This window comes from Anas acuta, chromosome 2 (genome assembly GCF_963932015.1).
Source record: "Anas acuta chromosome 2, bAnaAcu1.1, whole genome shotgun sequence".
Lineage (NCBI taxonomy): Eukaryota > Metazoa > Chordata > Aves > Anseriformes > Anatidae > Anas > Anas acuta.
This window is the reverse complement of record NC_088980.1, coordinates 47,584,205-47,599,648: the sequence shown is the minus strand read 5'-3', so window position 1 is coordinate 47,599,648 and position 15,444 is coordinate 47,584,205. Positions and strand designations below refer to the sequence as shown.

General features: G+C 36.3%; 1 protein-coding gene across 1 annotated transcript in view; it reads left to right on the top strand.

The window, feature by feature from the left end:
* Window positions 1-15,444, top strand: part of CTDP1 (CTD phosphatase subunit 1) — an 85,428-nt gene that overhangs the window by 16,968 nt on the left and 53,016 nt on the right. Inside the window, exons 3-8 of the mRNA XM_068674689.1 lie at window positions 821-914; window positions 2,306-2,434; window positions 3,690-3,840; window positions 10,059-10,149; window positions 11,258-11,424; window positions 12,678-13,763. Coding sequence (XP_068530790.1) covers window positions 821-914; window positions 2,306-2,434; window positions 3,690-3,840; window positions 10,059-10,149; window positions 11,258-11,424; window positions 12,678-13,763 — 1,718 coding nt within the window. The remainder of the gene's footprint in view (window positions 1-820; window positions 915-2,305; window positions 2,435-3,689; window positions 3,841-10,058; window positions 10,150-11,257; window positions 11,425-12,677; window positions 13,764-15,444) is intronic.

Genomic DNA, 15,444 nt, shown 5'->3' with positions numbered 1-15,444 from the left:
CGGTAGTATTTTTAGTGTAGATGAACCAGAAATAATGTCTTGAATTGGGTATTACTTTGCAACAAATTTTTGTGTTAGTTGGAAGCTAGTAATACTGAAGCTATATAGAGTTACTTGGTCCATTTTCAAGGAACTTCATATTTGCATGTACGTGTGTATAGATAGGCATAATCATGTATATGAGAGGATATAATGCCACATGTCTGAATACGTATCCACTTATATATCATTCAGATGTTCATATGAGTTTGTATATATAATTCACACATAGTATACCATTCTGTGCCAAAGGGAGGCATATGTATAAGGTTTTTTGGCTGCTTTTCTTGAAGCAGCCAGTCACATGTAAGTCACTCTGCTACACATAAAGAGTAACTTTGCCTATCATTTGCATAGACTTATTTCATAGTCTGGCTTGGAAAAGAGTAGGCAATAGTTTGCTGAATGATTATGGAAAAAAAAAAAAGGAAAATAAGTTTTAACTTTAGTAGTTACACTTAACTTATAACTTTTCAAATACTCAATACATAATGCCTTTTCTTTAACCTTAGTGTCATTATACAAGGTTATATGAAGCATAACTAATTACAACAAATTTTTTGGCAAGGTTTCTATGGAGAGCTTCTTTGGTCTTTTCATCCTTTCCCCCCCCCCAGTAACCCACATTTTCAAGAATTTGAAAGAGCATATTAGTCAAAGTAGCTCTTTTTAACCATTTTTTTTTGGTGGTGACTGGTTAGGTACTACAGGTTTTAGTGTGTTGAACTTTTCCTTCTCCAAAGTTTTGCTCTTTTGATGTCTGTTTTCCCTTTGTGATTAGGATACAAAGCAAGAACGGAAAACAGAATGTACCGTTATCCACAGCAACTGTGTCTATGGTTCATAGTGTCCCAGAACTGAAAGTGAGCTCTGAGGTAAGTACTGTCATGCTTTCCTTTATTCATACCTTTCATTGTAGCTCCACTGTTGAGAAGCTTAGTTATATGAGCTTCTTCAATGTTGTATATATTTATATAAAATATTTGGCTTCCTTTTGAAGAGAAATTTGGTGATGAACATCTGTAGCCCAGGGTTTTTGTGTGTTTACCCTAATGTAGATTGATTGTATCAGGTTTTACAGTGGTTTTTTTAGGGCTGTGCAGTGAAAAGATGGCACTTCTGCGACAGTAGGTAGAAAACTTATAACTTTAATATTTCTGTCTTGAAGAATGGACAGTTGACAGAAAATTGTTTCCACTATCTGAAATATGTTCAAAGTTTGCAAAGTCTTTAATCAGGGTGGACACACGTTTCAGTGAAATTAATCCTTGAAATACAGTCAAGATACTTTGTTTACAGTTTACCTCTATTTTAAATTTATTTCATTATTTTTCAAATATTTCATTTAGATGAGTTACCAAAATATTCATGTCAAATTATTTAGAGGAAAGTGTGTTTATTTTTACGATGGGCATCCCATTCATCTTTCTTACCAACATGATGCGGACTTTTTTGTGGTGTTTTTACTTTTTATGTTGGTTGTTTTTTATCTTGTAACTCTTCAAAGCATGCCAATGAGAATAAATATGTAGATACAAGCAGCTAGAAGCCATCCCCATTGTAGAGGAGTGTTTCAAAGGGCAGTTTGAGCTTGACCCCTACTTCTTTAGAATGTTCCATTTTTATGTTTAGTTGTCTGGTGGCTAGTACTGTGGCTTGCCATTAGAAGTGACTAAAGTGAACACAGAGCTTAATGCATTACTTTGAAAGTTTCAAAAAAAAAAAAAATCAAACTTACAGGAAAATGCTTTTTAATCAATGCCTTGCTAGAACTACATGATTAAAATATTGGAAGATACATATACTTTAGGTTTAGGTTTAGAGTTACGGTATCTGTCATTAGCACCTTCAGTTTAAACCTCAACCTAATGTTGTCAACAGCATTATACTTAATGGATATTATGTTTGGCCGTTTTATAACAAAAGTTTTCAGAACTAATGATGAACATGTTTTACCCCAAAACTGCTAGTCTCCAGAATCTTGGCCTTAAATGAATTTGGTGATTACTTATTATATATAGAAAGCTAGTTATTGAGTTAATCAATTTTAAAAGTTGTTAGTATCATATAGGTTAGTATAGACCTTTGGAATATTATTTTTATAGGAAAATTGCAGATATGCCTGCCATCACTTCATTTACGTTGAAGCATTATTTCTTATGTAGTTAGCTTGTAGCAACATTTCTTAAATTCACAATGTACGGACACCAATAATCCTAGTTTATTTCTTCAAAATTAAGCTTAGCCTGTGAATATTTCATTTTAGCAAGCTGAACAATTAGGAAGAGAAGATCAACAACGACTACACCGAAATCGAAAATTAGTGCTTATGGTTGATTTGGACCAAACATTGATCCATACTACTGAACAGCACTGTCAACAAATGTCCAATAAGGTATGTATTTGGTATCTGAAGAATAACAGAAAATTAAAAACATGTCTTCTGAAATACATTCCTTTCCCCCACCCCCCATTTAAATTGACAGCTTTTTCTTCCATTAATGTGTCACTTTTCACTTTTCCATTCTAGTTGCATAAAGCAAAAAAATATCAAGGTAGCTATTTTTAATCTCAGCTTTCCTTCCTGTACAGCTCAGACTGAATACCTAGTAATAAGACTTTTTTTTCCTCTAAGTGTGAGATTCATATAGTGAATTAAAATCAGAAGTCCCTTTCTGGGTAATTCTGTGTTTTACTAGGTCTGTTAGTCCTCCCTGAATGTGTATTAACGCTTGTTTTCTTCCATGTGTTTTGTTTGCTAGTTTTCTGTTTAATTTCATTAAACACCTGAATCGATAGGGGCTCTGTTTATAGTATTTCCAACATGGAAACTTTAAAGCAAGAAGCATGTTGGAATGTGTCTTCGGTGTCTTGTACAGAAAGATGCCAATCCAAATTCCAATTCAGTGTCATGCAACCCGTGGTTGCTTAGTTCATCTCTTTTCTCCTGTCAATGTTTTATGTCTAGTAGGTAGAGCAAGTATTCATACCTGCTAGCAAAACCAAACTGTAAATGTACCTAAATGTAATTGATATGAAAGAGAATAGTGAGTATTCAGTTTAATAGCTCAAAACCCTTGGGTATTTGAAAGGTTGGGCCTTTATATATGCAAGTGCTTGGTTTTAAGAAAAGCATTTTTAAGAAGATGTTGAGACTTTTATTTGAGACTTTTTCTGCAAATTTCCTCCCTGGTTTGCTATCTAATGGTATAATTTCATAGATGTAGTATTTGTCATCCAGCTAAGTCTTTTTTTTTTTAAATTAATCTGAGTGAAGTCCATGCTGTAGTACTGTGCTACAGCACAGTACTGTGTAGTGCTGTAGTAAAGTGAGATTGTGAACTTTCTGAGAAATTTTTCAAGGAACATTTTTGAGATTGATGTGGCATAACTAAAACTTATAAATGAAAGTTATTTTGATCGTAAACACTTCAACAGTGCAGCTTCCTGAATTTGCAAAACTTTATATTGGACTGCTTTGCCTAGAGCAAAAATGTGGTTTGGATTTTTTTATCCACATAATCCTTGTGGTAGAAACTTGCTTTAGCCTAATCAAACAGAATAAAAGTAGTGGAAGTCATGAGAGGGGGACACTTCTGTGGCATTTTTGTTTGGTATTTTGATGATATTAAACATGCTTTTTCTTTTAGGGAATATTTCATTTCCAATTAGGTCGAGGTGAGCCTATGTTGCATACTCGTTTGCGTCCACATTGCAAGGAATTCCTGGAAAAAATTGCCAAGCTGTATGAATTGCATGTTTTTACATTTGGCAGCAGACTTTATGCACATACAATTGCAGGTGAGTAGTATATTATATTCAGCAGTAGCTCAGTAGTCTGCCTTTTATACTCATACAATTCATTGTCTTCCAATGTTTGTTTTCAAGTATTTGTTCTTTGGTTTTGTGAAAACATTTCCTAAATAGTCTGTCTCTAAGCAGAATTCTTGTCTTGGAATTTAGGCACTACGCATGTATGGCCAGTAATAGTCATTTTTTATTAACCAGACATGCTTTTTATTGCTTCCCTGATTAGTTAGAGACAGATTGTAGCATGACAATTACTGCCTTCCTATTGAATTAAGATATTTTGTTGATGGAATTTAATAATTATGTGCAACATTACTTATCTTAGAAATCTAAAACTACAGTTCTGTGTTGAGATTTTTACGGATCTCCTTCAGGGGAGAGGGGGAGCAGGGGAGAAACCTACTGTTTCCCTTCACTAGAGGAAGCTTGCTCTGTATCATGTTAAAGAAGTTTTGTTCATGTCCTGGAGTTGTGATGCACTTAATAGAGGGCTAAGGGAGGGGTCTAAAGGTATTTTCATGTATTCTGCTCAAAAACTCATGTTTTCTCCTTGTAACTGAAAATTTTCATTTAAATTCTAAAGTTTATAGCAGTAATAGTCTATGGTGTGGATCATTGTGTGAAATGTTTTGTTCTTCCAACATACATAAAAGCAATCTACCCTGTTATGCAAGTGTATGGATCAAGGTAATGTTAAGGGTGTGACCACTTTTAAACTTTTTCTTGAAAAAAAAAAACAAAAAAAACTTTATCTTTAGTCTTCTTGATAGAACATCATTTTCACCTCAGATTTCTCTTTATTAACAGCCTGTAACTCAGTATGATTAACAATGTTTTTAGGTTGTGGCTCTGCATGTCAACCTATACTTGCTGCTCTTCAATTTCACCTAGCTCACCCCACCCATCTACTTCAATTGTCTTTAACATCTTTTTCTTTTTGTGTCATTTTTGCCATGAGTGCAGTGAGCAATACTATCACAATGAAAAATAGCCATTGGGCAAGAAAGCAAACTTTCAAAATAGAGCTAACTATCCTAGTCAGCTTGTCTTAGGTCTTAGTAAGGAATTGTCTAATTAGATAATTCTTCATGCACGTTAAATATGCCACAGAAAATGCTTATAATAACAAATATAAGAGATTGTTATAGTCAGAAAGTAATTCCTATTTGTGGTCTCCAACTAGTTCTCCTTCTCAAAACAAAGTTCAGGAGAGTCATGTCCTCTCCTGCCCATCCAAGTGAATGTTTCTGTTATTCAATATTGACTGAGTTGTTTGAAGTTCTTCCTAAAGCTTTCCATCATTCTCACTGATGGATTATATGTTGTGTACTGCTAATGCACAGCACCTTAGTGTCTTCCTTAATGTGGAGTGTGGTTATTTCTTTTAGCAAAATTGGACTTAGTTTTTCTTATATAATAGATCTAAATACCTGATATTTAGAAAGCGGATGGCCGATCTTCTTGAAATGGACTGCTTGCCAAAATTTGCCTGTGGCATAAAGTCTGGAGATGCATACCACATATGCTTCAGACTCAAGAAAAAGAATGAAGTGTAGAGATAAGAAAGCACTTACTATTAACTAATGATTACTGTTCTCTGAATGTGTGATTTGGTTCTGTTTGCTTATTCTAATCTCTGAGCTAAAGTTTTGTTCATCCTACAGTCCCCATGCTTAACTGCATGACAGGTCTCTTTGAGGGCATCATACTCTACCTGCACCATCTGCTTCATAGAGGAAGTAGCTAAAATATGAGCACGTTAGGCTATTGTAGCTTCCTGACATCTCCAGGCTTCTGCATGCTTTCATGAAGTTGTCTAACCTCATCAGAAGCATTTGAAACACAAGTGGATTACTTTTCTTGCAGTGATAATGATACTTTCTGCTGTAATATGATGATATGGAGATACAGTTGGGGTCCATGTGCTCGCTCACCTGCATAACCAAGATGCAGTGAGAGAAATATATATGTTAATACATATGCAGACCACCTGATGGCAGTATTGGTTAAATGATTTCTCATAGGAAGCTGTAGGCTTGATATTTTACTATTATCCCCATGCTACATAAAGGAAGGACTTGTAACAAAATGCCAGGAATCTTTTTGTGAGGTCCATACTTGTTTTCTCAGCAATTCTATATATATATATTATATTCTATATGTTTTTCTGTGAACTCTGAGCTGCTGCTTCCATGTCCTGGAATGCTTTTCCCTCATTTTGAAACTAGATGACATCAAATCAGTCCTTTTCTACTACCCCCATTGACTCCTGTCAGCTGTTAAGTGGGGTTAGCAGATATTTGTAAATACAATTTGTCTGAAGAAGTCATTTATCATAAGCCCTTTCTTAATTTGACATACTTGCAAAGTGGTATCTTGTACATCCATGAAACTTCGGATTTTCAAATCCAGAAGTTCCTGTAGTATTTCTCTTCTATATGATTATTTTGACGAATTTAATTTTTTCTTCTGCATATGAGAAGTTAATTATCTTTTAATACTGACATCAGCAGCATGTAAAAGTTTATGCCACTGAATTTTGGGTTCTGTGTTGATTTCACCCCAATGCCCTAATGGGTGGCTAAACTACACTACAAGCGCTCCCCCCCACCTCCAGCAAAGGAAGAGGGGAAGAAAATCTGTTGAAAAAGAGGGCTCAAGGGTTGAGATAAGGACAGGGAGATCACTCACAAATTACTGTCATGGGCATACCACTCCACATAAGGAGATTTAATATAATTTATTGTGTATTGCTAACAGACTAGAGCAGTAAGAAACTAAAAGCAAATTAAAAACACCTTTGCCCCAACTCACCTGCTTTTAGCTCTCACCCCCAGTAGTGCAGAGGAACAAGATCTGAATAGCAGACAGTCCATAGTGTTACATGATCTGAAGATCTCAAATGCTGTTGAAAGATCAACGGTTCCTTCCTTGTTCTAACATAGGACCTAAACAGAACTGAAAGTGACTAATTTCTTCAAAAGTTCTAAATAAGATGACTTTTTAAAAAGACTTCTTCACATTTATATTGGATCTTAGTGTTACATCACTTCTGTTTGGAATTACTATTCATCTCAACCCTTCTCTAAGATTTGATACTTCCCCAGAATAAACTACTTAATTTTGAATATTTGTTGTGTATGTTGGGATTTGTTTATTTTTAACTTGTTGTTTACAAGTCTGGTTTTCTGAGGTTTATACAAAATGCAGCTTGATAAGTCTGTATGTACAGTCTGAGGTACTCGAAAACAAACAGTTGGGAGGAATAGTCTTTGCTAGGTAAGTCTACTGAATAGTCCCTAGTAATATGGTAGTCACAGGATAATGATAGGGTCTTCAACTTGTTTTCAGGAAACCTGAAACTATTTAAAAGCACACTTCCTCTATTTATCAGAATAAGTAGAAGGTCAGTTTTGATTTGAAACAGCAAGTTTTGACCAATCATTTTGACTTCTGCAAAAGGTTTTATTCTTCTAAGCATGCTTACAAACTGTAAAATTTAATTAACGTTTATCCTTCTGCTGGAATGAGTTGAGCAAACTGATGCTTCTCCAATTAAATGAAATTCAGAACTGACACTAAAGCAGCAGGCTGTGACTATAATTTTATTTTAGGATGTGGTGGTGGGAAAAGGATAGTAATAAATGCAATCAAGTTAATAGCACATCTTGGAAACATTTCTGCTATTTCTGTGTATTTGATAACTTTTCATCTTTCCCAAGTCATAGAAATTTGCAGCAAAATGCGCCCACAAAAAAAGTGGCATCTAAAAACTTTTTTGACAGTCTGCATTAACATTTCTTAAAGAAAACCACCAATACTTTGCAAGGTATTATCCATTTGAAACTTGCAGCTTTAATATTAAAGGTTAACACCCAGTATGCTGTCATCAAATTCTAAATCTTTTCACACTAAAATATTGAAAGACTTGTATTTTAAGGGTGCTAGTCTTTCATAATGGGGGTTTCCCAGTTCTTTTTGTTACTGAAAGCAGTATAGCTTTTTTTTTTTTTTCTTAAATAAAGAACTTAAGTCTTAGTTATTGTTTTATCTTAGAGGGCATGTCCACATCTATTTATTTTTAATCTAAAGTTTTTATTTCTTCAGACTTGTGTTTTAATTGGCTTATGATTGCAAATAGAAGTTAATACTTTAAATGACAGTATATGATCTAGCCACTAGGTATCATTTGCCCTTGCATAGAATAGCAATATTGAATAGCCAGTGTAGCCCATTCAAAGATTTAAAGCAGATATTAACATTCTATTGGAAAAAAAAATAATGTGCAATAAATGAAATGTTATTTGCCATTTCCTTGAAGCATGAAAACATTAACATTTGTGTTTATTGATTTGATTTGTTAAGCAACATCCAAAAGAAAACAATTTAAGACATTTAAGTTCTTTACGAGACCAGTACTATCTTTTCATATTGGTTTTGAAATATCTTAGTTTTGAAAGACCCACCTCTTTTAAGATGGGCTTAGATGTTTATGGATCTCTGGTTATGCATATTCTCAGTGTATTTTCAGTGAATTGGGGGGTGAGGAGAGGCAGAGGAATTACTACATTTGGCAAGTCTTTACTAAAGCCAACCTGGATAGCTCTAGAACACTACTTCATCAGTAATCCGTAGCAGTAAGAAGGGCTTCTGTGTTTGGAATTTCTTATTCAATTTCCATTTTTTTAAACAGTTTTTGCTAAACAACACTGCAGTTAAATGCCTCATTTTGGCTCTGCCATTTAATCAGTACCCTCCAGTCCACTTTACTGTAGGGACTCTCTCTGTATTCAGACAATTAGCAGAAGAGAATCTGGCTGGGGAGAACAGCAACTTGTATGACAGCTAATGTAGTTTGTCAAAATATCTGTGTTTACGGCAATAAATCTTTGTAGCTAATTCTCTCAATTCATTATGCCTAGGTACTGCAAGGGTCTCACTACAGGGGATGATTCTACGAGTTTGCAGCAATTCTTAAGCATAGTCGGGTGAGTTAAGGTTGAACCTCTGTCCTTAACTCGGAATTTTCTTGCTTTTATGGGTTTTAAGTTATTCCAATTCCACAGTAATATTAAATACATACAGGATCAACCTTGCAGAAGTGACTACTTTTTTTTTTTATTTTTCATCTATACCTTCTGTTTCTGAAGACCCAACTTAACGTACCCCTTGGGAGCTGGACTTCTAAAAAGGGGTTGGATGTGTGTGGAAAACCTCAAAGCTCCCTGAAAGAAAATGTGGGTCCTTAGAGTCAGTAGTAATTCTGAACTCTGCTTCTGGCTATAAGATAGCCACCATTTAATAAAATAAAAACTTAAAAATTGTTCCTAAGTAAGTATTGACTGCCTTGTATTTTTCATAAGAATAGTGAGAAGTTGATGCTTGCTTCAGAGTAAATTTGGTGAAATTACAGATCCCAGTTAGCATGCAATTATGTAGCTGTGACATCTGTTCATGAAGATAAACTTCATTATTTGAGGATAGGTTCAGAAGCATGTGCATGTGTGTTTGTACACCTAAGTCACCATTTTCCTAAATAATGGTATTTTACTTTGCTTTAAAGTCTGCTAGCACAGCTTCTCTTGTTTTTTTTCCTTTTTTAAGAGTATAGTCAGACAAGTAACAGCAATCAAGCCTAAATATTTCGAAGAATTCTGAGATATATTCATTATATGTGAATGTATTAAAGTAGTGTTAAAGGTACAACTTAAAACCTACAAATGCTAGAGCTCCAGCTAAAACCGTCCCTTAACTTGCCCATTGTGCTTAAGTATTGCAGCACACTGCCAAATCTTGTGAGACTTCTCTGCAGTCCCTAGGCATAATGAGCTAGGGAGAGCATTTAGCTTTAAAGACAAGCAAAAAACTACTATTGAGGTCTAAACGTAAGTTACAAAAAGAGTGTGTGTCTATCACCTGCTGTATCTTTCAGCCTAATCTGTTTGGATGTCACAAATTAGTTACTTTCATATCAAATTTGTTGCTACGTTGAAAGAAAATGAGATGGGATTTTTAAAATGAATCCCACTGTATTAGTTGGGAATATTTGATGTACTGTACTTACCTTTTACTCTATATATAATCTCTTACCTTAAAATTGTCTGATTGTTAAACTGCCTTTGCACAGATTAAAATAGGTGAATTATATAGAACAGTTACAAAGGAACAAGTATCTTGAGTATTGACCTTGTGCCATCTTCTTCCAAAAGGATTTCTGGACCCTGAAAAGAAACTATTTTCCCATCGGATATTGTCAAGGGATGAATGTATCGATCCATTTTCTAAAACTGGGAATCTTAGGTACGTATGCGGGTCTTATGTTTTGAACAGAACAAAGAGAGAATACTGTCAGTTTCATTAAATTTACTCCCTCTGTTCTTAGCTCGTTTATAGTGCTTCCTTATCTGCCTCTTAAATATCAACACTGCCTCAGTAAAACCAAGATGTTATGCCTTACAGCATTTCATCTATTTAATGTATTCTCTGGCACTGGAACAACAAGTATGTGAAGCAATTGCATGTTATTTTTCACTTAGTTTTTATTCTTGTAATAACTATATTGTCATTTTATTGCTTGTGTAATGACTTGTATATTGCATGTTTTTAATTACCTCAAAATTCTCAGTTTGTTGGTTCAAACATGCATATCTAGGTTTTTGGCTTTAAAATATGCTGTACATTTAGAAGCTTCTGTTCTGCAGTGGTGTTTTCTTGTTTGTTACTTTCTTTGAAATTAGGTCATCTAGAGCCCTTGAATTCATATTCTAGTCTAAACTCAGGTTCTAATCATAGATCGTTATTATCTTTATTATAGGATAAGGACTTTTCCCTAAAAGACAAATATTTATTTCATGAAGCTAGATTAAAAACAGTTGTGCACTCCTCATCAGACTGTAGCAGATGAGAAGCTTCTTTCTTTTCTTGCTATGTTTTTTCATATGCATTTATATATCTTGATCAGTACTCTCTGTGGTTGATATAAATATTAGTACTTCTTGCTTTTGTCTTGGATTGAATGGGTCTACTCTTTTAAAACTGTTCTTGTCTTTTTCCCACTTATATAGATAGCATATTATTTGTGTGATAGTTGGCTTGGGGCTGTTTGTCAATGTAAACTGTGAAAACTAGACTGAAACGTAACATTTTGCTCTTGCTCAAGCTTGTTGGTTCTTGCTTCTGGCCTTTGGGATAAGGGTTTAAAAACAGCTGTTTTTATTAACTTTAATTAGCTTGACTATTGTATTTTGATGTCTGTAACTTTAATATAGGTGATTTGTTTTGATAGGTTCATATATCTGCACATCCTGCAGACATACACATAATAAACCAAAATCTCAGCAACAGTTATTTTAAGCAATGGTATTTATTTCTAAACTGTATTCATTTTATCAACTATTTTGTCTCTTAGAGATCTCTTCCCATGTGGGGATTCCATGGTTTGTATCATTGATGACAGAGAGGACGTTTGGAAGTTTGCACCCAATTTGATAACCGTGAAGAAATACGTATACTTTCAGGGGATAGGAGATATTAATGCACCTCCTGGATCAAGAGAAATTCAAGTGAAGAAGAAAAGTAATTAAACAATTCGTAAATTGTATTTTTTTCCACTTTTCAAACATGATTAGTGTAAGTCATTGTGGTGGTCTTCATAGTGTCACTGTTTCACTCAGGTGAATAACTGTAGACTTTATTGTCGTTGACAGACTGAGTACTCGTGCAGCACATATGCAAACAGCTCAGTAGAACTGGACTATTGTTAATAGCTTTCCTTTTGGTGGGGCATTGCAGCTAAAGTGGAGTTTTGGCAGTACTATTTTGGATGTTGGCAATAGTATTATGGACAAAGTTGAATTAGCATTTGTTCAGGGGTAAAATGTATTTGAAAGGTGATGTCTAAGAAATAATTGCTTTTTGTCCAGTTTAGCCAAGTTTTTGTGTTTTTGTTTAATTTAATATTATACCATTTTTCATCTTTGAACTAGAAATATCCAGTATGGAAATAATAATAATGTAATGCAGCTGAATCAAGGCATGAAACTTCTGTCCTTGATGGGTATCGTTATTTAAAGGGCAGGGACACACACAGAAAAGAGGGACAAAGTGGGATGACTTCATCCAACATTCCTGATGAATATATGAGTGCAACTGTTTGGATGTCTGCAGCTTCTTTAATTATCTCTGTCTTCAGACATCTGATGAAGACATCGTAAAACTACTTTTCTGTTTTGAGTTCATTATACCTTACTTGCATTCCATCAGAACCTGCATTCCATCAGAACCTCAAATGAACTTTGAGCAGTATCTTTGTCTAGCTAAAACATTACATCTTTTCAGCTCTAAAAGTGCACTTATTTTGGTTATGAAAACAGGAAATGATGAAAGCCACGGGGTTCTTGTAGCTGAGGTTCTAGACCAGGGCCATCTCTAGTGAATTCTGCCCTGTTTTTTGTTGTTTGTTTTTATCCCCTCTGCAGTAGTTTCATTTCCTGTGAAATGTAGTCCAAAGTCATGCTACAAGAACATGTCTTCAATGTTTGCAAGGTTGAAAAATGATTTATGACCTCTGTGGTTAATAATAATAATAATCTGCTTAAACAGCTACCTTGCAAAGGTGGAGTTTGTTAGGCTTGCTGGTTCTAGTAATAATTGGTACATGAAATACCTTAAGAGCTTTGAGAAGTTGTCAGTTGTCATTACTGAGCATAGCGAAGTCTTAACTTTGCGTGTCAACTGTATGTTTAAGGCAGAAGGAAATTTTAAATAAAAGCTTAGTCAAGATTTAAAAAAAAAAATGAGAAAATATGTATGTCCTCTTTTTGTCTTAGTAAACCACTCTACTAAACCAGAGGCACAGGATTCAACAGTGACATCAGCAAAAGATGCTGAAGAAGTGAAGAATGTTACGTGTATAGAAGAACAAAGCAATGGTCTCAAGAAAGCTACAAAGGACACTTGCACTGCAAATGGAAATACTTCTGTAAGCAGTGAAACATCTGTGTTAGATTTGAGTTCTTGTGATAAAGTGAATGCCCGGGACTCCTTAAATGATAGCACTGATCACAAAACAGACTGTGAGGTCACTAACAATTTGTCAAGTACGAAGGAATCTCCGAATTTTTCTGAAGAAGTTGATAGGACAGTGTTAGAAAAACAGCAAACCCAAGAGAAGACAACAAGTGATTTAGACTTTGAACTCTCTAGTGACAGTGAAAGTGATGGTGGATTGGATACCAGAAAGTCGCCCGTTTCTGTATCAGATAGTGAGAACGAGGAAAAGAGAAGTTGGAAGAAATCCAAACAACCTCTGCAGGATGAAAATGTACAGCAAGGAAGTTGCCCTGATGCAAGTGAGAAAAAGGATGGTCAGGTGAACCACTCTGGGGACACACAATCTCTACCTAGTGAAAATATTCATGACAAAACTGATCTTGAAGCACAAGAAGAAAGTGAACAGGAAAGCATTTGTGATTTAGGAAATGGGTGTGCAGACAAGAAAGAAGCAGAAACAGAGTCTCAGAACAGTGAACAGTCTGGAATTACAATGGGTGAGTCCTTAGACCAGAGTATGGAGGAAGAGGAGGAGGAGGATGATACCGATGATGATGATCATTTAATATACCTCGAAGAGATCCTTGTGCGGGTTCACACTGATTATTATACCAAGTATGATAAATACCTGAAAAAAGAGATTGAGGAAATTCCAGACATCAGAAAAATAGTACCAGAGCTGAAAAGTAAAGTTTTGGCAGATGTGACCATAATATTTAGTGGACTATACCCAACAAACTTCCCTATTGAGAAAACACGGGAACACTACCATGCTACAGCACTTGGAGCTAAAATTGTGAAGAATCTAGTACTAAGTGCTGATGATCCTGACAAAGCAACACATCTCATTGCAGCAAGGACAGGTAAGTAAATGAGACTCAGGTTTTCCATCAGCTTTTTTCCTGTGAGAATCCATTCATGCTGTGTGCTCTTTTTTTGTGTAAGCTACAGACTTTAATGCAAGTGATTAAATTTTAAATTAAAGAATAGATCTTAAGTTGGCTTAAAAATTCTTAAAAGGCTTTTTTTTGCTGCTTTTTGACAAAGTATGACTATTAATTGTTGAAGGGCAGACCATCTAAATTATCTCTGTAGCATTTCTATTCTTGGTTAAGAATTGTTGGTATCAGGATCTTGACTGTTATGTACATTGTATAAAGCAACAAACTTCTATCTGTCACAAATACTAGTGGTCTTGCTATAGAGTTATAGAGGTAATTTCTTTTTTAGTTTCTCAGATTTCACCTGTAATGATTTGGTTTTGTTTTGTATGGAATACAATTTATCTTGAGTCAGGGATCTGATGATACCCTGTCACTCTCTGTATCATAGAATCATTAGGGTTGGAAAACACCCTCAAGATCATCTGGTCCAACCATCCCCCTACTACCAATGTCACCCACTAAACCATGTCCCAAAGCACCACATCCAACCTTTCCTTAAACATCCCCAGGGACGGTGATTCCACCACCTCCCTCAGCAACCTGTTCCAATGCCTGACTGCTCTTTCTGAGAATAAATTTCTCCTAGTTTCCAACCTGAACTTTCTCTGGCACAACTTGAGGCCATTCCCTCTACTCCTATCACTGGTTATCTGTAAGAAGAGGTTGATCCCCAGCTGCCCACACCTTCCTTCAGGTAGTTGTAGAGAGCAAAATGCTCTGTTCCCCGGAGCCTCCTCTTCTCCAGACTAAACAACCCCAGTTCCCTCAGCCGCTCCTCACAGGACTTGTGTTCCAGGCCCTTTACCAGCTCCGTAGTCCTTCTCTGGACACTCTCCAGGGCCTCAATGTCCTTCTTGTAGTGAGGGGCCCAAAGCCGAACACAGTACTTGAGGTGTGGCCTCACTAGAGCAGAGGACAGGGGGACAATCACCTCCCTGGTCCTGCTGGATACACTATTCCTGATCCAAGCCAGGATGCTGTTGCCCTTCTTGGCCACCTGGGCAAACTGCCGGCTCATGTTTAGGCAAGTATCATTCAGCACCCTCAAATCCCTCTTCTCTGCACAGCTTTCCAGCCACTCTCCCCCAAGCCTGTAGCACTGCATGGGGTTGTTGTGGCCAAAGTGCAGGACCCAGCACTTAGCCATGTTGAACCTCATCCCATTGGCCCCTGCCCATCGACCCAACCTGTCCAGGTCCCTCTTCAGGGCCTTCCTACCTTCCAGCAGATCGACACTTCCCCACAGCTTGGTATCATCTGCAAACTTGCTGAGGGTGCACTCAATTCCCTCATCCAAATCATCAATAAAGATATTAAAGAGGATGGGCACCAACACTGATGCTTGGGGAGCACCACTGGTGACTGGTTGCCAGCTGGATTTCATTCCATTCACCACCACTCTCTGGGCCCAGCCATCCAGCCAGTTTTTAACCCAGCAAAGAGTGTACCTGTCCAAGCCATGGACTGCCAGCTTCTCCAGGAGAATATTGTGGGAGACCATGTCAAAGGCTTTGCTGACATCTAGGTAGGCTACATCAACAGCCTTTCCCTCATCCACCAGGAGGGTCACCCAGTCATAGAAGATGAGGTTGGTCAGGCA